Consider the following 24,929-nt stretch of genomic DNA (forward strand, 5'->3'; position numbering starts at 1 on the left):
CATCAGATGATGAGATATAGGGAGTTTCCCAGCGAGGGACGTGATCCGTATAGCTAGCAGTAGCAGCATGAAACGGCAGCTAATGGCTGGCGCCGCAATGGTCTCACAGCGGAGATCCGTCTGTGTCCAGCTGATCGTTGCAGGACTCTGATGCAGGGACGCCGTTAGCAACTGAACTCCCTTTAACCTCACTGCGGAGCCCGTCTGTGGAGTAACAGATATCCACTGCACTGAACTTGTAAAAAGGGGCGTCCCTTTTTACAAGTTCAGTGCAGTGGATATCTGTTACTCCACAGACGGGCTCCCATTATCTCGGCTCCGATACTCCGGTTTTGTTTACATCTTAGCCAAGTGACCTACAAGATCCTACCTCCGCAGTGAGGTTAAAGGGAGTTCAGTTGCTAACGGCGTCCCTGCATCAGAGTCCTGCAACGATCAGCTGGACACAGACGGATCTCCGCTGTGAGACCATTGCGGCGCCAGCCATCAGCTGCCATTTCATGCTGCTACTGCTAGCTATACGGATAACGTCCCTCGCTGGGAAACTCCCTATATCTCATCATCTGATGGTCAACTGACGGCTTTTCACAACGGAGAATTAGTATTCCAGCAAGTCTGTCCTTTAATTAATATTGTGGCAACAATCACAAATCTTTACATCTTCCTCGTGCAAATGCATACAGGATTCTGCATTACATCTCAGGTATCAGCACGGGGGTAATTATTACCGTTTGCTTTGCTTTTAATAATTTCATATTGTGGAGCCATCTGTGTACATTATAAATGATTCCACACTGGGACGCCAGTGTCAGAATCAATTGTTGTTCTCTGTAGAGAGCTTCTTTTACTTAAGATATCTGATCTGCATTTTAGATACATTGTATGCTGTTTGAACAGCACGTTTATAAAGCCTAAAACCTCTGGTTTTTAAACTGCCATATATATATATATATATATATGTATTGTTTGTTCTATGTATTTTGTTTTGTGTCATTTATTGTTTGATAAAATATTTTTTATTTAAAAAAGGTCAAGCATCATTGAGTCAATCATTCTACTTGCTAGACTGCACTTAATTAATCAATCAATTAATTCTAAGTGATTTTTGGTGCGCAGAGCATTTTTTCCTTTTTCTTGTGCTTCAATTAGTTGTTCAGCCTAACCAGCTGTTTTGCTCAGCAGCCCATTAGGTCACGATTTTTATTGATTACCATCTGGTAAATTATCACCATATATTGTATTTCAGCGCCAGATATATATACAGTTTGAGATCTATCTCTAGCTGTATGTGTTCATAATTTTTCACGTTATGATTTGAGGTAACGGCGAGGGGGAGTCGCCTCGAACTCCAGCTTGTATCCCTGAGATACAATTTGTACAGCCCAGAGATCCACTTGTGAGCGAACCCACTGGTTGCTGAAGTTTCGGAGACGCGCCCCCACCGCACCTGGCTCCGCCTGTGGAGCCCCAACGTCATGCGGTGGACTTAGTGGAAGCAGGGGAGGATTTTTGTTCCTGGGAACTGGCTGCCTGGTGCAGCTTCTTTTCCTCTACCCTTGCCTCTTGCCAGAAAGGATGCTCCTCTGACCCGCATGCCTTTCTGAGGCCGAAAGGACTGCACTTGATAATACAGTGCTTTCTTAGGCTGTGAGGGAACCTGAGGTAAAAAAGTCGACTTCCCAGCAGTTGCTGTGGATACGAGGTCCGAGAGACCGTCCCCAAACCATTCCTCACCCTTATAAGGCAAAACCTCCATGTGTTTTTTAGAATCAGCATCACCTGTCCACTGCCGAGTCCATAATACTCTCCTGGCAGAAATGGACATTGCATTAATTCTAGATGCCAGCAGGCAAATGTCCCTCTGGGCATCCCGCATATATAAGACGACGTCTTTTATATGTTCGATGGTTAGCAAAACAGTATCCCTGTCGAGGGAATCAATGTTGTCTGACAGGGTATCAGTCCATGCTGCTGCAGCACTACACATCCAGGCTGAAGCAATAGCAGGTCTCAGTAGAGTACCAGAGTGTGTATACACAGACTTCAGGATAGCTTCCTGCTTTCTATCCGCAGGCTCCTTTAGGGCGGCCGTATCCTGAGACGTCAGTGCCACCCTTTTAGATAAGCGTGTCAGCGCCTTGTCCACCCTAGGCGATGTTTCCCAACGTAACCTATCCGTTGGCGGGAAAGGGTACGCCATCAGTAACCTCTTAGAAATCACTAGTTTCTTATCAGGGGAACTCCACGCTTCTTCACACAAATCATTTAATTCATCAGATGGGGGAAAAGTCACTGGCTGCTTTTTCTCCCCAAACATAATACCCCTCTTGGTGGTAACCGGGTTAATATCAGAAATGTGCAATACATCTTTCATTGCAGTAATCATGCATCGGATGGCTTTTGTAGACTGTACATTTGTCTCATCCTCATCTACACTGGAGTCAGACTCCGTGTCGACATCTGTGTCTACCATCTGAGCTAGCGGGCGTTTATGAGCCCCTGACGGCTTCTGAGTCGCCTGGGCAGGCGCGGGCTGAGACCCCGGCTGTCCCAAGGCTGCTGCGTCATCGAACCTTTTATGTAAGGAGTTGACACTGTCGGTTAAGACCTTCCACATATCCATCCAATCAGGTGTCGGCCCCGTCGGGGGTGACACCACACTTATCTGCCCCTGTTCCGCCTCCACGTAACCCTCCTCATCAAACATGTCGACACAGCCGTACCGACACACCGCACACACACAGGGAATGCTCAGACTGAGGACAGGACCCCACAAAGTCCTTTGGGGAGACAGAGAGAGAGTATGCCAGCACACACCACAGCGCTATATAACACAGGGATTTACACTATAAAAAGTGATTTACCCAATAGCTGCTTAAATATCTTATTTGCGCCTAAATTTATGTGCCCCCCCTCTCTTTTTTACCCTTCTTGTTTTAGAATACTGCAGGGGAGAGCCTGGGGAGCTGCTTCCAGCGGAGCTGTGAAGGGAAAATGGCGCTGGTGTGCTGAGAAAGAAGGCCCCGCCCCCTCAGCAGCGGGCTTCTGTCCCGCGTTTTATGTAACTTAATGGCGGGGGTTTTTACACATATACAGTTTTCAGACTGTATTATGTGTATTTTAAGTGCCAAAAGGTATTATAATTGCTGCCCAGGGCGCCCCCCCCCCCCCCCCCCAGCGCCCTGCACCCTACAGTGACCGGAGTGTGTGGTGTGCTGTGGGAGCAATGGCGCACAGCTACGGTGCTGTGCGCTACCTTAATGAAGACAGGAGTCTTCTGCCGCCGATTTCATCGCTTCTCTTCTGTCTTCTGGCTCTGCAAGGGGGACGGCGGCGCGGCTCCGGGAACGGACGATCGAGGTCAGGCCCTGTGTTCGAACCCTCTGGAGCTAATGGTGTCCAGTAGCCTAAGAAGCACAAGCTAGCTGCAAGCAGGTAGGTTTGCTTCTCTCCCCTCAGTCCCATGTAGCAGTGAGTCTGTTGCCAGCAGATCTCACTGAAAATATTGTTCCCTCATAACAATAACCCTTTAGTTAAGCAATAACTATATACATGTATTGCAGAGAGTCCGCACTTGGGACGGGCGCCCAGCATCAACTACGGACTACGAGAAATAGAATTACCGGTGAGTAAATTCTTATTTTCTCTGACGTCCTAGTGGATGCTGGGAACTCCGTAAGGACCATGGGGATTATACTAAAGCTCCCAAACGGGCGGGAGAGTGCGGATGACTCTGCAGCACCGCATGAGCAACTCAAGGTCCTCCTCAGCCAGGGTATCAAACTTGTTTGACCCCGACCAAGTAGCAGCTCGGCAAAGCTGTAAAGCCGAGACCCCTCGGGCAGCCGCCCAAGAAGAGCCCACCTTCCTTGTGGAATGGGCTTTCACCATTTTGGATGCGGCAATCCAGCCGCAGAGTGAACCAGCTGAATCGTGCTATAGATCCAGCGAACAATAGTCTGCTTCGAAGCAGGAGCGCCAACCTTGTTGGCTGCATACAGAATAAACAGCGAGTCAGACTTTCTGACTCCCGCCTTTCTGGAAACATAAATTTTCAAAGCCCGGACTACGTCCAGCAACTTGGAATCCTCCAAGTCCCTAGTAGCCGCAGGCACCACAATAGGCTGGTTCAAATTAAACGATGATACCACCCTAGGAAGAAATTGGGGACGAGTCCTCAATTCTGCCCTGTCCATATGGAAGATCAGATAAAGGTTTTTACATGACAAAACCGCCAATACTGACACACGCCTAGCCGAAGCTAAGGCCAATAGCATTACCACTTTCCACGTGAGATATTTTAGCTCCATGGTCTTAAGTGGCTCAAACCAGTGGGATTTCAGGAAATCCAACACAACGTTAAGATCCCAAGGTGCCACCGGTGGCACAAAAGGAGGCTGAATATGCAGCACCCCCGGAACAACGTCTGAACTTCAGGCAGTGAAGCCAGTTCATTTTTAGAGAAAATGTATAGGGCCGAAATCTTGACCTTTATGGATCCTAATTTTAGGCCCATAGTCACTCCTGACTGTAGGAAGTGCAGGAATCGACCCCGCTGGAATTCCTCTGTAGGGCCTTCCCGGCCTCACACCAAGCAACCTATTTTCGCCATATACAGTGAAAAAGTCTTGCTGTCACGTCTTTCCTAGCCTTTATCAGCGTAGGAATAACTGCATCCGGAATGCCCTTTTCCGCTAGGATCCGGCGTTCAACCGCCATGCCGTCAAATGCAGCCGCGGTAAATTTTGGAACAGAAAGGGCCCCTGTTGCAACATGTCCTGTCTGAGAGGCAGAAGCCCTGAGTCCTCTGAGAGCATTTCCTGCAGCTCCGGGTACCGAGTCCTTCTTGGCCAATTCGGAGCAAAGAATATTGTTTTCACTCCTCCTTTTATTACAATTCTCAGCCCTTGGGTATAAGAGGAAGAGGAGGGAATACAGAGACCGACTGGAACACGCACGGTGTTACTAGTGCGACCACAGCTATCACCTGAGGGTCCCTTGACCCGGCGTAAAACCTTTTTTAGCTTTTTATTGAGGTGGGACGCCATCTAGTCCACCTTAGGCAGTTCCCATCAATTTGCAAACTGCGTGAAGACTTCCTGATGAAGTCCCCACTCTCCCGGGTGGAGGTCGTGCCTGCTGAGGAAGTCTGCTTCCCAGATGTCCACTCCCGGAACGAACACTGCTGACAGTGCGCTTACTTGAATCTCCGCCCAGCGAAGAATTCTGGTGGCTTCTACCCTCACCACCCTGCTCCTAGTGCCGCCTTGGCGGTTTACATGAACCCCTGCGGTCTGACTGGATCAGAACCGGTTGGTCGCGAAGCAGGATCTCCGCTTGACTTAGGGCGTTGTATATGGCCCTTAGTTCCAGGATATTGATGTGAAGGCAAGTCAGTTGACTTGACCACAGACCTTGGAAATTTCTTCCCTGTGTAACTGCCCCCCACCCTCGGAGGCTTGCATCCGTGGTCACCAGGATCCAGTCCTGAATGCCGAATCTGCGGCCCTCGAGAAGGTGAGCACTCTGCAGCCACCACAGGAGAGACACCCTGGCCCTGGGGGATAGGGTGATTAACCGATGCATCTGAAGAGGTGATCCGGACCACTTGTCCAGTAAGTCCCATTGGAAGGTCCTCGCATGGAACCTGCCTAAGGGGATGGCCTCGTATGATGCCACCATCCTTCCCAGGACTCGAGTGCAGTGATGCACTGACACCTGTTTTGGTTTTAATAGATTCCTGACCAGTGTCATGAGCTCCTGAGCTCTCTCTATCGGGAGATAACCCTTTTCTGGTCTGTGTCTAGGATCGTGCCTAGGAGAGGCAGATGAGCTATAGGAACCAACTGCGACTTTGGAATATATAGAATCCAGCCGTGTTGCCGTTACACTTCCAGAGAAAGTGATACGCTGTTCAGCAACTGCTCTCTTGATCTCGCTTGTATGAGGAGATCGTCCAAGTATGTGATAATAGTGACACCTTGCTTCCGCAGGAGCACAATCATATCCGCCATTACCATGGTGAATATTCTCGGGGCCGTGGAGAAACCAAACGGCAACATCTGAAATTGGTAATGACAATCCCGTACCGCAATTCTGAGGTACGCCTAATGAGGTGGATAAATGGGGACCTGAAGGTATGCATCCCTTATGTCCCGATTCACAATAAAGTCTCCCCCTTTTTAGGCTTGCACTGACCGCTCTTAGCGATTCCATCTTGAACTTGAACCTTCTCAGGTATATGTTCAGGGATTTTTAATTCAATATGGGTCTGACCGAACCGTCTGGTTTCGGGATTACAACATGGTCTAATAATAACACCCTCTTGTTGAAGGAGGGGACCCTTGACCACCACCTGTTAAAGATACAATTTGTGAATTGCAGATAACACTGGCTCCCTCTCTTGGGGGGAAGCCCGCAGGGCCGTCGGTGAGGGGGCATCTTCTCACAGTCCAGCTTGTATCCCTGAGACACAATATCTATTGCCCAGGGATCGAACAGGGAGTGAACCCACTTGTGGCTGAACTTACGAAGGCGTGTCCCCACCGGGCCTAGCTCCACCTGTGGAGCCCCAGCAACATTGGTGGATTTTTGTAGGGGCCGGGGAGGACTTCTGTTCCTGGGAACTAGCTGCCCGGCTCTGACAAGAAAGGACGCCCCTCAGACTTTCTTGTTTCTTTATACGAAAGGTCGTGCTTTCTTAGGCTGTGCAGGAAAATAAGGCAAACTAGCAGAATTACCAGCTATAGCTGTGGAGACCAGGCCCGAGAACCCTTCTCCACACAATCCTCAGCCTTCCATATGCCTCTTAAGTCGGCATCATCTGTCCAATGCATATTCTACAGGACACGTCAAGCAGAGATCGACATAGCTTTGACTCTAGGACCCAGTATACTCATGTCTCTTTGGGCATGCTTTATAACTATATATCTATCACTTAAGACAGCATCTTTAATATATTTATATTGCATACTAGGGTCTCATCTCTGCTGATAAGGTACCTGTCCACGCTGCCACAGCGCTATAAACCCATGCCGACACAATCGCCGGTCTGGGTAGTATACTAGAATGTGCCCGCTATCTGCAGGATCCCTGAGAATAGCAAGTGCTACCGTCTGTGCAAACAGGACACCCCAGGGGAAGATTATCAACATATCCTGGCCCTAGTGGGGAAAGGATACAGCCTGAGAATTCTCTTGTGGGAAGCTGCCGTCTCTTGTCTGGAGATTCCCGCTCTTTTTCCTCATGAGAGGAGGGAAATTTACCTCAGCATTCTTCCCCTTAAACATGTGTACTCTCGTGTCAGGGACAGATGAGTCATCAGTGATATGCAAATCATCTATTATTTCAATAATCATATATTGAATACCTTATACCCATCTTGGCTGTAACTTTGCATTATCGTAGTCGACAGTGGAGTTAAACTCCATGTCGATACCAGTGTTTGTTATTATGGATAGTGAGCATTGAGAGACTCTGAAGGTCTCTGTGACATAGGGACAGACATGGGTAGATTTCCTGTCTGTTCCCTAACCTTTTGTGCAATAAATTCACCTTAGCACTTACACATATCCAAACAGGTGTCGGCGTTGTCGACGGAGACACCCTCTCACACACATATCCGCTCTATCACCTCCTTAGAGGAGCCTTTTACCTCAGACATGTCGACGCACGCGTACCGACACACCACACACACAGGGGATGCTCTATTTGAGGACAGTTCCCCCACAAGGCCCTTTGGAGAGACAAAGAGAGAGTATGCCAGCACACACCCCAGCGCTATATAACCCAGGGATTACACTACAACTCAGTGTTTACCCAGTAGCTGCTGTATATACAAATTTTGCGCCTAAATTTATATGCCCCCCCCCCCCTCTCTTTTAACCCTTTGTGTACCAGGATACTGCCGGGGAGAGCCTGGGGAGCTTCCTTCCAGCGGAGCTGTGAAGAGAAAATGGCGCTGGTGTGCTGAGGAAGAAGGCTGGGCCCCTCAGCGGCGGGCTTCTGTCCTGTTTCTGACTAAAAATGGCGGGGGGTTTACACATATACAGTTTTCCAGACTGTATTATGTGTATATATTGCCAAAAGGTATACTTATTGCTGCCCAGGGCGCCCCCCCCCCCAGCACCCTGCACCCTACAGTGACCGGAGTGTGTGGTGTGCAGTGGGAGCAATGGCGCACAGCTGCAGTGCTGTGCGCTACCTTAATGAAGACCGGAGTCTTCAGCCGCCGATTTTATCTCCTTCTTCTGTCTTCTGGCTCTGCAAGGGGGATGGCGGCGCGGCTTCGGGAACGGACGATAGAGGTCAGGCCCTGTGTTCGAACCCTCTGGAGCTAATGGTGTCCAGTAGCCTAAGAAGCACAAGCTAGCTGCACGCAGGTAGGTTTGCTTCTCTCCCCTCAGTCCCACGTTGCAGTGAGTCTGTTGCCAGCAGATCTCACTGAAAATAAAAAACCTAACAAATACATTCTTTCTAGCAAGCTCAGGAGAGCCCACTAGGTGCATCCAGCTCTGGCCGGGCAGAGATTCTAACTGGGGTCTGGAGGAGGGGCATAGAGGGAGGAGCCAGTGCACACCAGATAGTACCTAATCTTTCTTTTAGAGTGCCCAGTCTCCTGCGGAGCCCGTCTATTCCCCATGGTCCTTACGGAGTTCCCAGCATCCACTAGGACGTCAGAGAAAGTAAAGTTATGCACTTTGGAACTAAGAACAATCAGGCAGCCTATAAATTAAATGGGGAAAATGTAGTGATAACGGTAGTTGAAAAAGATTTGGGAGTTCTCATCAGCAACAAGGGGCGTGGCCTGGCTGGCAACTGGGAGAGCTGCACTTTCTATGGGCTCCAGCCTGCATGCTCGCAGAAAGCCCTTTTTACCCCTATTTACACCTTCATCCCCCCTGAATCTGTGCCCCATCCTCGCACCCTGTAACCCTGCCTCCGTGGGAGCATGCTGCGGAATCGGGAGGAGGCTTAGGCCGACTCTGCGGGTTGCGGCCCTCCCACCTCCACGAAGCCAGGGCCTAAATTTTGGAGAAGCTCCGGGACGGGTGACGGAGCCGCACGCGGGAGACCGGGTTTGCCCTCACTGCCGGGCCGCTCGTCGGAGCTTACTTCACCGCACCCCAACACCATCTGGACTCTCCTCATCTGGCGGAGAACGGCGGGAGCAGAGATATCGGAGCCACTTCTCTGCAACCTACCTCGTGCCCGCTGCGGCTGGGAGACCTCTCAGTGGTGCAGAGCGCCTTGCGGGACGGACCTGCGGCCTCGGGCGACCTCCTGCTGCATCCGACCGCCGCGGCGCCTGCAGCCGGGACCTCGAGTTTGGGGACACCCCGGCCGTGAGCTCCGGGATCGGAGCGCGGCCGCAACGGGACCCCCGGAACGCTCTGTGGACCCTGGCTTCCCTCTCCTGCACGCTGCTGGGCGACCTCTAGCCCTAGGGGCTCTATTGGAAGTACAAGGCCCCCTTCCCTGCACTGCTCCTGGAGGACCAGATATACCTTGCAGTACTTGGAGGGGCTCAATGCCGGCGGCCATCTTCCCTCACCTACAAGGGAGCTGCCTCCTCCTCCACTGCACCAGCGTTTGCCTCCACTCACTGGGTACCCCTGTGGCCCTATGGCTCCTCCTGCATAGGCCCCCACTGCTGTGGCCCCCATCTTAGTTCTGCTGTGCCTTGCTGTATTTTGTTGGGGCTCCCTGATTTATTATTAGGACCCTGGGCCTCCTTACATTATAATCTATAGCCCGGGTGCTCCATCTCCTGGCTAGTACATCCTACTACATCTGAATTATGCTCCAGCCTTATGTGATGATACTACGCAGGGGAATGCTTTGCTAAATCATACTGGATGCTGCCCTGGGGGCCTCATGTTTACTTTCATTGCACATAATATAATGGAACTCTAACTTTCTACGCTATTGCTCAGTTTTGAATTTTGTTCACCCTTTATTTCCAGGACTGTCATATGCCATGCCTAGGTCTAAAAAATCAGCACCATCCGCGGATTTGACCTCCTTTATTTCTAAAATGAAGCCCAACTCATCTAAACCACCTTCCGCTCCACAATCTGCTCCTATTTCGGAATCTGAGGAAGAATCACATGTACTAGACTCTTCCATGAAAGACTGCATTTCCTCTATCCTTAATGAGATGAAGTCGCTGAAACAGGCTTTTCACTCGGAGATCCACAAGGCCATCTCTGGTCTCAAGGATGAGATCTCGGACCTAGGTGCTCGTACTAATGACGTCGAACAGAAACTTGACAAAGTTATCGATTTCCAGCAAGAGATGGAGCACTCCGTTTTTGTCATGCAGGAAGACATTTACTTCCTCCAAGATCAACAGGAGGACGCAGATAACCGCGCAAGACGTAACAATCTGCGCATTAAATATATTCCGGAGTCGGTGGAACCTGCCCAACTGGAGGATTTCCTCACCCGCTTCTTTCAACATCTCCTGCCGGACACTCCGCCTGAGCTTTTCCTCTTGGATAGGGCTCATCGCTCCCTGTGCCAAAAACCGTCATCATCATCCCCTCCAAGAGATGTGGTTCTACGCTGTCACTATTTCAAAACTAAGGACAGATTCCTGACTGCGGCTCGTAACAAGGACTTGTGTCTGTTTGAAACACATAGGCTACTGGTATTTCAGGACTTATCCCCTACTACTCTTAAGAGGTACTTCGATCTGAAGGAATATACCAAGATCCTCAGGGCGATTCAAATCAGATACAGATGGGGTTATCCCTTCGTCCTGATAGTGAAGCTTGATGGCAAGCGGCTAATGGCACGATCCAAGGAGGATGCCCACCGGCTTCTTCTGAAACTGAACTTGCCCCCCCCCCCCAACGCCTGACAAGCCTTCTCCCCCACAGGCTATACCGGGCCCTCAACGCACCCCAAGCTCCCCTCTCCCACAACGCGCACCTCGCCGTCTTTGGTCGACAGTCCCGGCAAAAACCTCCTCCAGACGTGACCCTCCATGAACTTTCTTCCACGAACTGCCTTGATGGGTTACTGTGTATTACTATAAACTATAATGTCTTGTATTTTGAAGGTTCTCTATTCTCTCTTCACTGAGCTTCTTTGATTGAGCCCATATTGTTACTGTTCATACGGTTCTGATGTGATTTATTGTTACCAACTGTTGCTCCGACCCCCCAGGGTCGCCCTACCCGTCCTCTTTCTTTCTTCCTCTTCCCGTAGGCTTTTGGATGTGCGATGCCGCGCTCTCCACTGAGCCATTATAGCCGGTTTTGAGCGTAAGGGAGACATTTTCCCCCTTAATACCCCATACGGGAGCTCAAACGTGTGGACCCGTATGATGCGTACAATGGGTCTTTGGCTCGGTTTATTGTTGCATTTGTTCTGTTTGTATTGTTCTCAATGTCATTCTTCTCCTCTTTCTCTCTTTTTCCTCCCTTCTCCCTCTCCTCTTACCTTTGTTTCTCTAGGAGACCAACCCTGTATGTTTAGGGATGCTATAGCTCTGCTCTCTTATACACTGTTATGTCAGTTAATGTTATAACTTACAATGTGAAGGGTCTTAATAGCCTCCAAAAGAGGACTAAATTATTTCTTTTTCTAAAACAGGTTGGGGGAGATCTGGTGTTCCTTCAGGAGACGCATTTCAGAGGTACTTCCCATCCCGAATTGCGATCTAGACGTCACCCGGTAGTTATACACGCATGCGACCACACCCAGAAGAAACGGGGGGTCGCCATAATGTTTCCCGCCCACTTATACTCAGAAAAAATTATCAGAGACAAAAAGGGTAGATTTCTCATTATTGTGGGCAAGCTTAATAATGTTTCTATAACTCTGATTAATGTCTATGCCCCTAATGTTAACCAGGCCTCATTCTTCGCCTCCCTAGACTCCAAGATTGCCCAATATAGAAAAGGTGATATTTTAATGGCAGGGGATTTCAATACCATACTCCACCACAGCCTCGATCGCTCCCATCCCCTTCCCACTTCCCAATCCCATACAAGCAATCGTAATTCTAGAGCCCTGTTGTCTCTACTTAAAAACCACCTACTCTTTGATTCTTGGAGAGTCCTTGACCCCTTAATCAAAGACTATACTTTCTTTTCACCGGTGCATAATCTTTACACGAGGATTGACATGATTATGACTGGGAGAGTTTTAACCTCCAAGATCCAAAAATGTTCTATCCACCCAATTACATGGTCTGACCATGCCCCGGTATCTTTGATTCTCTCTAGTTTGTCCTGCACTCATTCTGCTCCCTCCTGGTCCCTCAATGACGCCCTTCTCCAGCATAATGATGTTCTGCCACAAGTCTCTCAGGTACTGACCGATTACTTTAATTTGAATCAGACCCCTGGTATGTCCGATATGACCTTGTGGGAGGCTCATAAGGCGGTCCTCCGGGGCCACTTCATACAGATCGCAGCTAGGCTCACTAAACAACGCTCCCAGAAGATTTTGGAGTTAACTAACCAGCTCCATCGACTGGAAGAAATTCATAGGTCCTCCCTACGCCCAGCTGACTTGGATCGGCTACTTAAAGTTAGAGGTGAACTCAATATGCTGTTGTCTCATAAGACGGAACAATGCCTTAGGCGCCTCAATCAGATTTACTACGAAAAAGGGGATAAAGCAGACAAACTTCTTGCCAGGAAGCTAAGAGCCCAAATTTCCTCCAAGAATATCTTGTCTATCCGTACTAAGCAAGGGGTATTGACACACGAGCCTGACCACATTCTTAGTGAATTTGAGGAATACTATAAATAGCTATATAACGCGGATGTGGCTTCCTCACCCTCACTGAGATTCAGCGAGGGGATTGAGTCCCTTTTGGATAAATGCAATTTACCGTCGTTGAGTGGTTTGGTGGTTTCTCAATTGGGTTCGGAGATTACTATAGAAGAAATAGACAATGCACTTAAGATTCAGAAACCAGGCAAGGCCACTGGGCCTGATGGTATGACTATTGTGTATTTCAAGAAGTTCAAGGGGATTCTTCTGCCCCACCTGTGTAGGCTCTTTAATGGTTTCCTGCAGGGTGAACCTCTGTCCCCCCGTATGCTGGAGGCTCGGATTGTCTTAATTCACAAACCAGGGAAAGACCCCAATTCGTGTTCTAGTTATCGCCCTATCTCCCTGTTAAATAATGATATTAAACTATTTGCCAAAATCCTGGCCCTGAGGTTGAACTCAGTTCTCCCGCAATTGATACATGCTGACCAGGTGGGCTTCATCCCGGGCCGACAAGCTAGAGACAATACCCGAAGAACTATTCATTTAGTTTATCTTATTAACAAAGCTAAAATGCCTTCTATCCTTCTCTCGCTTGATGCAGAGAAGGCTTTTGATAAAATACTGTGGCCCTACATGTTTGCTACTTTGCGTAGGTTCGGCATGGGAGGAAGCCTACTCCAGGGCATTCAGGCACTCTACTCCAACCCTTCGGCCAGAGTTCGGGTAAATGGCAAGGACTCTTGTTTATTCCAGATTACCAACGGTACACGCCAGGGGTGTCCCTTGTCACCATTAATTTTTGCTATGACTATCGAACCCCTGGCGTGTATGGTTAGGGCGAACCCCGATATTAAAGGTATATTAGTTGAGGATGTGGAGTCCAAATAATCATTATTTGCAGATGATGTCCTGTTAACTCTTTCCTCTCCCCATACATCCATCCCTAATCTATTTAAAACTCTATCATCATATTCTCATTATTCAGGGTACCGCATCAACTATTCCAAGTCGGAGGCCCTCCCCTTGCATCTCGGTGAGGAAACCAGGTCTCTCCTTGCCACTAACTTTAATTTCTCTTGGCGCTCCCAGAAAATTATATATTTAGGTGTGTTTATCACGAGTTCCTATGGGTCTCTGTATTCCGAAAATTTCCCATCCCTTTTTAATTGTATTGAATATGATCTACGAGCTTGGGACAAACAGATCATGTCCTGGTTTGGACGTATAGTCTCAGTGAAAATGAACATCCTAACCAGGCTTTTATATCTGATCCAAACAATCCCGTACGCATCCCCGCGGAGGCTTTGTGTCGAATGCAGAAACTCTTCTTAAAATTCATATGGTCTAATAAACCCCCTAGAGTTAAGACTTCCACCCTGATAAGGGACCCGGTGGCTGGAGGCAGAGGTTTACCGGATATCGGCAAATACTATCATGCCACTCACCTGAGCCAGGCACTTACCTGGTTCTCTCAAACACCCCACCTACCCTGGATACAAATTGAACTCTTGTCAGCCAAGGTTTCCACTCTGGTTTCCTTGCTTACACCTGTTAAGCCTAACCAGAAGATACAATCGTGAGTTCCCACTACAAAACTCACTTGCTCCCTATGGTCTTTCTGCATTCGGCACTATGGTCTCTCTACGTTCCCATCCCCCATCACTTCTATTTGGGATAACCAGGATTTCCCTCCTGGCTCTGCCCTATGTTCCCACTCGTGGTTCCACCTGAACCCACGCCCGGAACTGGTTTTTTATTTTATTGAGGGTTCTTCCTGGCGCTGCTTAAACGCTTTAAGTGACAAATATGGTATCACCCAACCTGTTCTATACGAATTTCTACAACTCCGCTCTTTCTTAAGTTCCCTGCCAAAGTCCAAGGTCATTCGCCAACTTTTGAACGACTCTGTGTTTACTCTCCTTTGCGACAAGGTATTATCTCTATATTGTATAGTTTGTTACGCTCACTGAACTCAGCAGACACACTGCCTCATGAAAGTAAATGGGAGCAGGACTTGGGCCCCCCACCTGGGGAGGATTCCTGGGAGATCATTAGGCAAAATGTCGCCCAGTCCTCTATTTCCTCCCTAGTAAAGGAAAACTCCTATAAAGTATATACCAGATGGTATCTGGTTCCAGCGACGTTGTATAGGATTTTCCCTGGGTCCTCCCCATTGTGCTGGCGAGAGTGCGGTCAGATTGGAGACATCAAACACATTTGGTGGTCCTGCCCCAAAATCCGCCCTTTCTGGGTTCAAGTGGAGACCCTTATTGGATCTGTTCTTGGCATCCCATTTACATTAGGTCCTTGGACGGCTCTGCTGGGCCTCCCTTTGTCTGATATTTGCGGCCCAGCGAGTGGTCTTGTGCTCCAAATACTTCATGCTGCAAGATGCGTGTTAGCTAAATGCTGAAAAAAGCCCAGTATCCCCCCCCATGAGCATGTTGTTGTCCAAAATATGGTATATCTCCACGATGGAGAAAATCACAGCTTCCTTGCGTGATAGGTCGGACAAATATATGAGAACATGGGAACCCTGGTTCAATTATGCTAAAACCTCTATTTCCCGGGTGTGATATACTGTGTCGAAGCCTTATTGTTTAGGTGCCAAATCCTTCAAGCATTTGTTCACTATGTTTAGGTCTGATGGTAGTTATGGCCATCCCCTGTGTAGCAATTTAACCATGGATACCCCGTTAGTGGTCTCCTTTTCCTTCCCCACCCTCCCTCTTCTCCCTTTCTTTCTCTTTTCACCCCTGATCTTCTCTTTCCTTTTCTCTTCTCGACTATCGTTAAATTACAAAAAATTTGTTGTCGATACTTCTATTGTAATGCTGATGCACCTCTCATTTTTATGTTTCTACATATCCTATGGGATATCATGTGTGTTCTTTTGCATTTATTTGGTGTCATCGTCTCCTGTTTGACCTGTATTGATTTATTCGACATCTCTTCAATAAAAATATTGCATTAAAAAAAAAAAAATGCAGCAACAAAAGCTAATAAGGTGTTATAATGCATAAAACGGGGAATGGAGATAAGGGAAGAGAGTGTAATCCTGCCACTGTATAAATCATTGGTACGGCCACACCTAGAATATTGTATACAGTTCTGGGCACCTCACTACAAAAAAGATATCTTGGAACTCGAAAGTTCAGAAGCGAGCCACCAAAACTTGGAACAGGGGATAGAGGCACTGAATTATGAGGAAAGACTTACAAGGTTAGATATGTTTACACTGGAAAAGAGGTGACTGAGAGGGGACATTATTAATATTTATAAATACATAAAGGGACAATACAAGGATTTATGAGACGATCTGTTTATCAAACAATAACGCTACACAGGACATGAGGTCACCCCCTGAGGTTAGAAGAGAAAAAATATCATACACAACGGAGGAAAGGGTTCTTCACAGCAAAAGCAGTCAGGATTCACTGCCAGAAAAGGTAGTAATGCTGGACTCAGTCAATAACTTTAAAAATGGATTAGATAAATTCCTAACTGAAAGAAATATCAGAGGATACAATATTTAAATGAGGTAAAATTTTATTTCAAGTTTGTAAAAAATTTTTTATAATTCTGTACAGGTTGAACCCGATGGACATTTTGTCTTTTTTCAGCCTCATCGACTATGTAAGGCAGCTGCTTACTTTTCTTAGTCTTATGAATTTAACCTGCCCTATACTATTTGTCTTGTCTTTCTTATTTTTATGTGGTTTCCCTTTTATGGATTTCTTTACTGAATAAGTGGAAAGCTTCAAATAGTCTCAGATACTTTTATATATTTTACATATAAGAATAAACCAATCTAAATATAATCTCTTACCTTTACCTAAACAGATATACTTCATGATTTGAGTTATATACCTTTTGTTGAATTATATGTCATGTAACATAATGATTCAATATTTCATTTACAATATTCTGCTTACCTTAATTTTATTTATGACAGTGTTTGCATCCTGCTGCCAAATACTTAATGTGCCTCTCTCAGTGATGTATGCTTTACATGCTGTAACCATTTGATTTGTAACCTATAAATATTACATACAATACATTCATTTGATTTTGGCAGAAATATCCTTTTAAAATATGTAAAAATTAGAGATGAGTGGGTTCGGTTTTACTCATATTTACTTGAATCTCTTTATTGGCTCTCGGATGTCACGTGTTTTGGTTAGCCAATAAGAAAAATCCGCAAAATCTGATTTTGTGATAATTCTGGCGTTAAGAACCGAGCAAATACGAATCCGCTCATCTCTAGTAAAAATGGATAGTAAAATAAGAGTAGTGAAAAGTAATTTAGATAAAAGCACAGTTAAGTATACAAATATTTGCTATGTTAAGTATTGTGGATGTCAGTGTTACATTTTACATGGCTATAAATTTAGATTCTGAAAAAATACACAATATAGTTTAAGCTATCTTAAATACTGGCCTAACACTGTACCTTGAAAATCTGAAAGACATGTTTATGCCAATATTTCTGCATTCCAATTTTAATGCAAATCTGTATTTTTTGATACTGCAAAAATTAGTTTTGCATCTAAGGGAGGAATTCACTTACCAGTGAGTACTGATTGCTGGTAATTGTCTCACCGTGGGCAGCGTAAGCCGCGCCTTATCTTGGCTTTTGTTTCACCTGCCTCAGGGAAACCAAATCTCCATTTTGGCGGAAAATGGAGCTGTTGCTAGTGAAAATACACAGGTCTCACTAAACCAATATGTTTTTGGGAGATAATGGGTTTTGTTTTTGGTTTGTTTTTTGTTTTTGTTTTTGGGGGGGGGGTGACTGAATTGGATTACTTAAACGTAGGGTTTTCAAATAATAGGCTCAGTTTAACTATATTGATATCTACTATCACAAGTATAATAAGTGAAACACATTTAACTATTGACATTAACACAAGGGTACTATATATTACTCATAATGTACTCTCTCAATATAATGCCAGTAAACTTGAAATTCATCATTTAGATATAAAGCATGTGAGATAAGATTACTTCCTTCATTATGTCACATTTACTCCATATATCTTTACAAGGAACATACTAGTTTCTTAAGTAAGATTCTTCCTTACAAAGAAACTAAAACAATATCCAGATAGAAAGGATTGAATTTACCTTTACAAACAATGACGTTATCTGATCAGATATATTGTAGTATCTAGAAACATTATGTAACATTCCAATAGTATTTATTAGATTTGGTATGCCGTGTATCATAGTTGCCTAAAATGAAAAGAATGTTACAAAATACAATGTGTACAAGAATCTTTGTCTTTAAACACTATTATAGGAGCAAATATTAATTCATTTTCTTAACTACTTCAAGAAAACTAACATTTAGGGGGATATCCAATTAGCCCAGGTAAAACATTGGGTTTTTCACAATTTTTCCCGATGTGTCACCGTTTTTTTTTACAGGCTATTCTAATTGATCGCCTGTAAAAAAAAATACCCTCTCTCCTGAAAACACACAGATTCAGTGAAACCTGTGTGTTTTCGGTAGAAACAGCCCCGTTTTCGCACGAAAACGGGCTGTTTCCAAGGATTTGGTTTTGCCTGCCTGAGGCAGGTGAAACCAAATCCCTGATAAGCCTCGTCTCGTGCCGGCTTATCGTGGCTAATAAGATAGCCACCGGTGGGACAATTAGCACCGGTAAATTACCGGGGCTAATTGGATATCCCCTTAACCTTAGTTAGTAGCAAACCAGGGAACACACTAAGCAATTACCTAGGTCTGACCCTGTTTACCAACACAAAGAAGACCACAGTCCATAAAATATTGTCGGCTGCTTGCATCTGCATAGTCTCATTACAGCAACAGTTATAGGCATATTCAATTAAACCCTCATTTTTCCATTGAGGAAAATGATCCAATATCACATATCTGTGAGTGTCAAAAAGTATGTGAACCTTTGCTTTCGGTAATTGTTGATTAGTCCTGAACATTGCCTTGGAAGAATTCTACCCCATTCCTCCGTACAAAACAACTTCAACTCTGTTGGTGGGTTTCCTCCATGAACTGCTCGTTTCAGGTGCTTCCACAACATTTTGATTGGATTAAAGTCAGGACTTTGGCTTGGCCATTACAAAACTTTAAATTTATTCTTCTTTAACCAGTCCTTGGTAGAATGACTTGTGTGCTTTGGGTCGTTGTCTTACTGTATGACCCACGTTCTCTTGAGATGCAGCTCATGGACAGATGTCCTGACAGTTTCCTTTAGAATATTCTAGTATAATTTAGAATTAATTTTTCAATCAATGATGGCAAGTCGTCCTGGGCCAGATGCAGCAAAACAGGAGCAAACTATGATACCACCACCACCGTGTTTCAAAGGTGGTATGAATTTTTAATGCTGGAATACAGTGTTCTTTCTCCAAACATAACGTTTCTCATTTAAACCAAAAAGCTCTATTTTGGAATCATCTGTCCACAAAACATTGTTCAAATTGCCTTCTGGCTAGTCCAGGTGATCTTTAGATAACTGCAGACGGGCAGCAATGTTCTTTTTGGAGAGCAGCGGCTTTCTCCTTGCAATCCTGCCACAAACACCATTGTTGCTCAGTGTCCTCCTGATGGTGGACTCATGAACATTAACATTAGCTAATGTGACAGAGGCCTTCAGTTGCTTAGAGATTAGTTGGATTCCTTTGTGACCTTGCAAACTAGTAGATGCCTTGCTCTTGGCATGATCTTTGTTGGTCAAACACACCTGTGGAGGGTAATAATGGTCTGTAATTTCCTCCAGTTGTACACGATCTGTCTGACTGTTGATTGGTGGAGTCCAAACTCATTAGGGATGTTTTTGTAACCTTTTCCAGTCTGATGAACATCAACAACTCTTCTTCTGAGTGAGATTCCTGATGACCCATTGAGCCAGCTTTTGATTGAATAAGCCACTGTGGATTTTCCTGTCTGACTTCCAAGCCTTGGTACCTTTCTGGACACTTCTGCTTCCACGAACTTCACTGTAGCATCTTGTGCCAGGACAAGTTTTGTCTTCCCACTATAATGCTAAAGGAAGTAATCCTATGGGGACTGCCTACACTATGGCAAATGCTGCACACTAAAGTGATACTGTCTTCTGTTGGAGAGTGCCCTAGCCAAGCAAACAGACAGACTCAAACACAGGAAATCCAGTGGTATGCAATATCATTGAAAAGTGCTCATAAAATAATGTGGCTCTAATTGTACTTTTTATATACATCATACTGTATTTTAATTGTTTAATAAATTGTTTATATATATATACGCTACAAACAGTCCTTTTCATTCTGACAGCCAGCGCTGGTAACTTCTTGTATATACAGTGCCTTGCTAAAGTATCCCCCCCCCCATTAGCTTTTTACCTATTTTGTTACATTACAACCTGTAATTAATTTATTTTTTTCAATCTGAACTTTATGTGATGGATTTGCACAAAATAGTTTAAGTTGGTGAAGTGAAATGAGAAAAATGTATATAAAAAATAATTTTTAAAACTAAAAATCAGAAAATTGGCATGTGCATATGTATTCACCCCCTTTGCTATTAAGCCCCTCAAAAGTTCTGGTGCAACAAATTACCTTCAGAAATCACACAATTAGTGAAATGAAGTCCACCTGTGTGCAATCTAAGTGTCACATGACCTGTCAGTATAATCACACCTTTTCTGAAAGGCACCAGAGGCTGCAACACTACTAACAAAGAGGCATCACACCATGAAGACCAAGGTGCTCTCCAAACAAGTCAGGGACAAAGTTGTTGAGAAGTACAAGTCAGGGTTGGGTTATAAAAATATATCCAAATCTTTGATGATCCACCGGAGCACCATCAAATCCATCATCTTCAAATGGAAAGAACATGGTACCACAACAAACCTGCCAAGAGAGGGTCGGCCACCAAAACTCACAGGCCGGGCAACGAGGCAATTAATCAGAGAGGCAGCACAGAGACTAAAGTTAATCCTGAAGGAGCTGCAGAGTTCCACAGCAGAGACTGGTATATCTGCGCATGTGACCACAATAAGCCGTACACTCCATACAGCTGGGCTTTATGGAAAAGTGGCTAGAAAAAAGCCATTACTTAATGTTAAAAATAAGGCACATTTTGAGTTTGCCAAAAGGCATGCGGATGACTCCCCAAATGTATGGAGGAAGGTGCTCTAGTCAGATGAGACTAAAATTGAACTTTTCGGCCACCAAGGAAATGCTATGTCGGGCGCAAACCCAACACATCCCATCTCCCCAAGAACATCATCCCCACAGTGTTTTTCAACAGCAGGGACTGTTTCGAGTGGAGGGAAAGATGTATGATGTTAAATACAGGGATATTCTTGAGCAAAACCTGTTTCAGTCTGTCTGTGAGTTGAGACTGGGATGGAGGTTCACCTACCAGCAGGACAATAACCCATAGCATACTGCGAAAGCAACACTCGAGAGTTTTAAGGAGAAACATTTAAATGTGTTGGAATGGCCTAGTCAAAGCCCAGATCTCAATCCAATTGAGAATCTGTGGTCAGACTTGAAGATTGCTGTTCACAAGCGGAAACAATACAACATGAAGGAGCTGGAGCAGTTTTGCCTTGAGGAATGGGCAAAAATCCCAGTGGCAAGATATGGCAAGCTCGTAGAGATTTATCCAAAGTGACTTGCAGATGTAATTGCCGCAAAAGGTGGCTCTACAAAGTACTGACTTTAGGGGGGTGAATAGTTATGCACGCTGAAATTTTCTGTTATTTTGTCCTATTTGTTGCTTGCTTCACAATAAAATAAATAAAAAAAGATCTACAAAGTTGTAGGCATGTTCTGTGAATAAAATAATGCAAACCTTCAAACAATCCATTTTAATTCCAGGTTGTGAGGCAACAAAACATGAAAAATGTAAAGGTGGGTGAATACTTTAGCAAGGCACTGTATTTTTTTTAGGGGATTATATCCACCCCTATACCAGCTGCTGCTGACAGCGCACTTGAATATGTATCTTGTCTTTATTCTACTGCTGACTTATACCATTGTTTATGGGCTTGTCCCTTAATTAGATATTTTTGGTTATCTGTCTGGAGATTTGCCTCTATACATTTAGTTAATCAAGCTCCCCTGACTCCAGAAAAGGTGCTTTTCGCCAGAGTCTCAAAGGATGCCAAAAAAGAATTGTTAGCTGTATCTTTGGCTGCCCATAAGTGAAGTTTACACTTATGGATCCAGAGCTCTTCGCCGTCTCTGGAGCTATTCAAGGAAATACTTTTTTTTTCTGTTTCAGATGGACTGGTTGGAGGCATTGAAGGAAACGCGTATAAAAAATGTCTTTGCTATGTGGGACATTTTTATCAATATTCTCCCTTATCCCACTAGAGAATCCATACACCACTCTATGGTATGAGACTAGTACGTATTTACAAGACCCGCTAATTTTTCTCTTTGAGATTATTTAGTGATATGTTATGTAACGTGTAATCACCACCACCACCACCACATTGTACAAGATTTGTTTCAATGTCCCTAAATTTTCTACTTTTATCCTTGACTGTTTCTATGTGGACAAGAATTCGATTATGCTTCAATAAAGCAAAAAGATGTTAAAAAAATAGCTATTTAAACCCGATTCAACTTGTCTTTTACTGTATCAGAGTTAAATAATTGTTTTTTTACATAATGCTCATTAAAAAAAAAATCTTCAATTTTGGGGAAAAATTGTTTAATACACTTACATTTTACCTCACAGTACAGACAATAGCAGCCAGCAGCAGGAGATGGGTGATCTAAAAATGGCCTATTCCTATTGGCTGAGAGAGAGCAGAAGGAGGGTGGTCTTCTTCATTAAATCAGCCAAGGCTGGTGGGCGATCCTATAAGCTGCCCCCTGGTAGTGACTGTACCAAAGGGAGAGAACTCGTGGCTTCCCGGCAGCTGTCTCTGACCTAGTCTCATCAGGGCAAGCCCAACTTGAAATGGTCTAATGCAATCATGCCAGGCAACTGGTTAATGTGAGGAAACAAACAGTCTGTGTTACCCCCATAAAATAAGTAACACAACTAAGATATGTGGGCCCAGGTGTCATTGTGAGATACTGTCCAAGCTTGTTTAGGGGCAGGCTGAATTCCCAAAAAGAATCAGACCCACAGAGTAATTATAATTACTCATTTATTTTAGCGCTTGTGAGGGATGTGCTGATATTCACCATTGTCAGCAAAAATCTTTACTTCAGAGCTTGGGCACCCACAAGAGACACTGTACTTTCACAGGTGTATCTGTGTATGTGTCCACCTCTACCTGAAGTACAATTGCCTCAACATGCCCTTACTGTATGTTCCACCTCTACAGCTGCAATTCATGGATTAGAAATCTTGATAAGGATGTATACGGTAAACGTACACTCTTAGTGAACAAACCCCCCCACCCCACCCCACCCCAAAAAACAAAAACATTTGTGTAAACTGTAAATTGCCACCTACCTGTAACATGACAACAGTAACATTAGCTAGGTTCCATAGTACATACTTAGTTATCACTTACCAGGTCATTAGTATAAAGCGGCTGACATACTTGCTCAAGATTATATAAATAATTTACATTATTTTTAGCCTCATTAGCTGCCTCTGTAATTCTGGAATCCAGCTCTTTCCACATCTATTAAAATGAAAGCAGAGTATATAGAGTATGTGTAGATAGGTAATCCAGTCAAAGTAACAAAGTATGTACTTTGACATAATGGATTATGAATACTTTTAAATACATTTTTCTTTTTCATTTTAGAAGTTTTTTTTTTTTTTAAAGGTTTGTGAATATTTATCGTTAATCAGTGACAACTAACCTTACTTCAATATATTTAAAATTAAGAATCTGCAGAAACAAGAATGTGAAATGTGTTGGAAACTGAATGCAGGATCTCCACGATCTCCAACATTTTGTTGTATTCAATCTTGTCATAAAGCCAAGTGAACAGGGCATAAATACTGCAGTCATGTTGCATGACCTACTGAATGAACTCATAGGGGTCGATTCAATTCGGCAATTTAAGAATAGCGCCGGGAATTAGCTCCCGACGCTATTCAATTCAGCTGCTAGTTACCCGCAATTGTCGGGAATTCTTCTCTCATCCCCGGGGGGTGAGAGAAGAAAACCGACAAAAGTGTTGCCGCGCGGCCGGCGCGAGGCTGTTTCTGTCGGGAATCAACATCGCCGCGGGTAGTGAAGTCGGAGAATGCCCGTTCTCCCGACAAAACTACCTGTTAAGTCGGCGAGAACGGGCTTTCGCCGACTTAACTTTAGCTGAATTGAATAGCGTCGGGAGCTAATTCCCAGCGCTATTCTTAAGTTGCCGAATTGAATCGACCCCATAGGGGTCTATTCAATTAGTGTCAGAATTTCTGACAAGTCGGAAAAACAGCACTTTTCGACTTTTTTTTAGGTCGAATCTGGATTCGACCTATTCAATTCTGGTGCCGCTTTTCCGACTTGTCGGAAAACACGTGGATCGGCGGATTAGCCACGGATCCACGTTTTTTGTCAAAATTTGCGTGCATTTCTGACAGGTTTTTGCCCTGTTTTCGACAATGCCAAAAGTCAGCTTGGCAGTGTCAAAAACGGGCAAACACCTGTTGGAAATGCCCGCAAATTGAATAGTGAAGTGTCGTATCCTCTCCGTCGGAGAGGATCCAACACTAATAGAATATAACACATATTCTTCAGAGTAAAAAAAAAAAAAAAGTAACATTAATAATAAGCATAACCACCTTTAAATACAATACTGTAGTTATAAAGCTACAGTATATTGCAAACTGTTTTGTGAACACAAATGTGGCAACCAATCATTTTTTACATATTGGGGGGTATCGAATTAGCTTCGATAATGCAATCGTCAATCACGGCTAAAGATATTGTGTCTATCTTCCGAAAAAAACAGTTTATCGCAGACTGTGCGCTCCTGTTTTTTGCACCTATCCTATTCCAAAATGGCGATAACAGGATTTGCATGCTAATTCTAGACAGAAGAACCAAAGATAAGTATAGGAGAAAATGGGAAAATCTACTTGTACCCCCAAAAAAGCCAAACTAATATAGGAAAACATTACAGAAGTCTATTAGTGGTCATAATAAAACTATCTGGTGTAATTAAATTGGGTCAAATGGTTGTTATATGCATTTTTTTTTTTTAAATGTGAAAAAATTATAGAAAGCTATTTTTTTCAGCAAAATATGTGCTCT

The 24,929-nt window shown here is 44.7% G+C and overlaps 1 protein-coding gene across 1 annotated transcript in view; it reads right to left on the reverse strand.

Moving 5' to 3' along the window:
• The window catches only part of DNAH8 (dynein axonemal heavy chain 8), a 1,853,457-nt gene that overhangs the window by 1,485,750 nt on the left and 342,778 nt on the right, over positions 1 to 24,929 (reverse strand). Inside the window, exons 9-11 of the mRNA XM_063918852.1 lie at positions 23,238 to 23,351; positions 17,863 to 17,970; positions 16,671 to 16,772 (exon numbers count right to left, since the gene is read on the reverse strand). Of these exons, the coding sequence (XP_063774922.1) occupies positions 16,671 to 16,772; positions 17,863 to 17,970; positions 23,238 to 23,351 (324 nt within the window). The remainder of the gene's footprint in view (positions 1 to 16,670; positions 16,773 to 17,862; positions 17,971 to 23,237; positions 23,352 to 24,929) is intronic.

Source organism: Pseudophryne corroboree, chromosome 4, assembly GCF_028390025.1.
Source record: "Pseudophryne corroboree isolate aPseCor3 chromosome 4, aPseCor3.hap2, whole genome shotgun sequence".
Taxonomy (NCBI): domain Eukaryota; kingdom Metazoa; phylum Chordata; class Amphibia; order Anura; family Myobatrachidae; genus Pseudophryne; species Pseudophryne corroboree.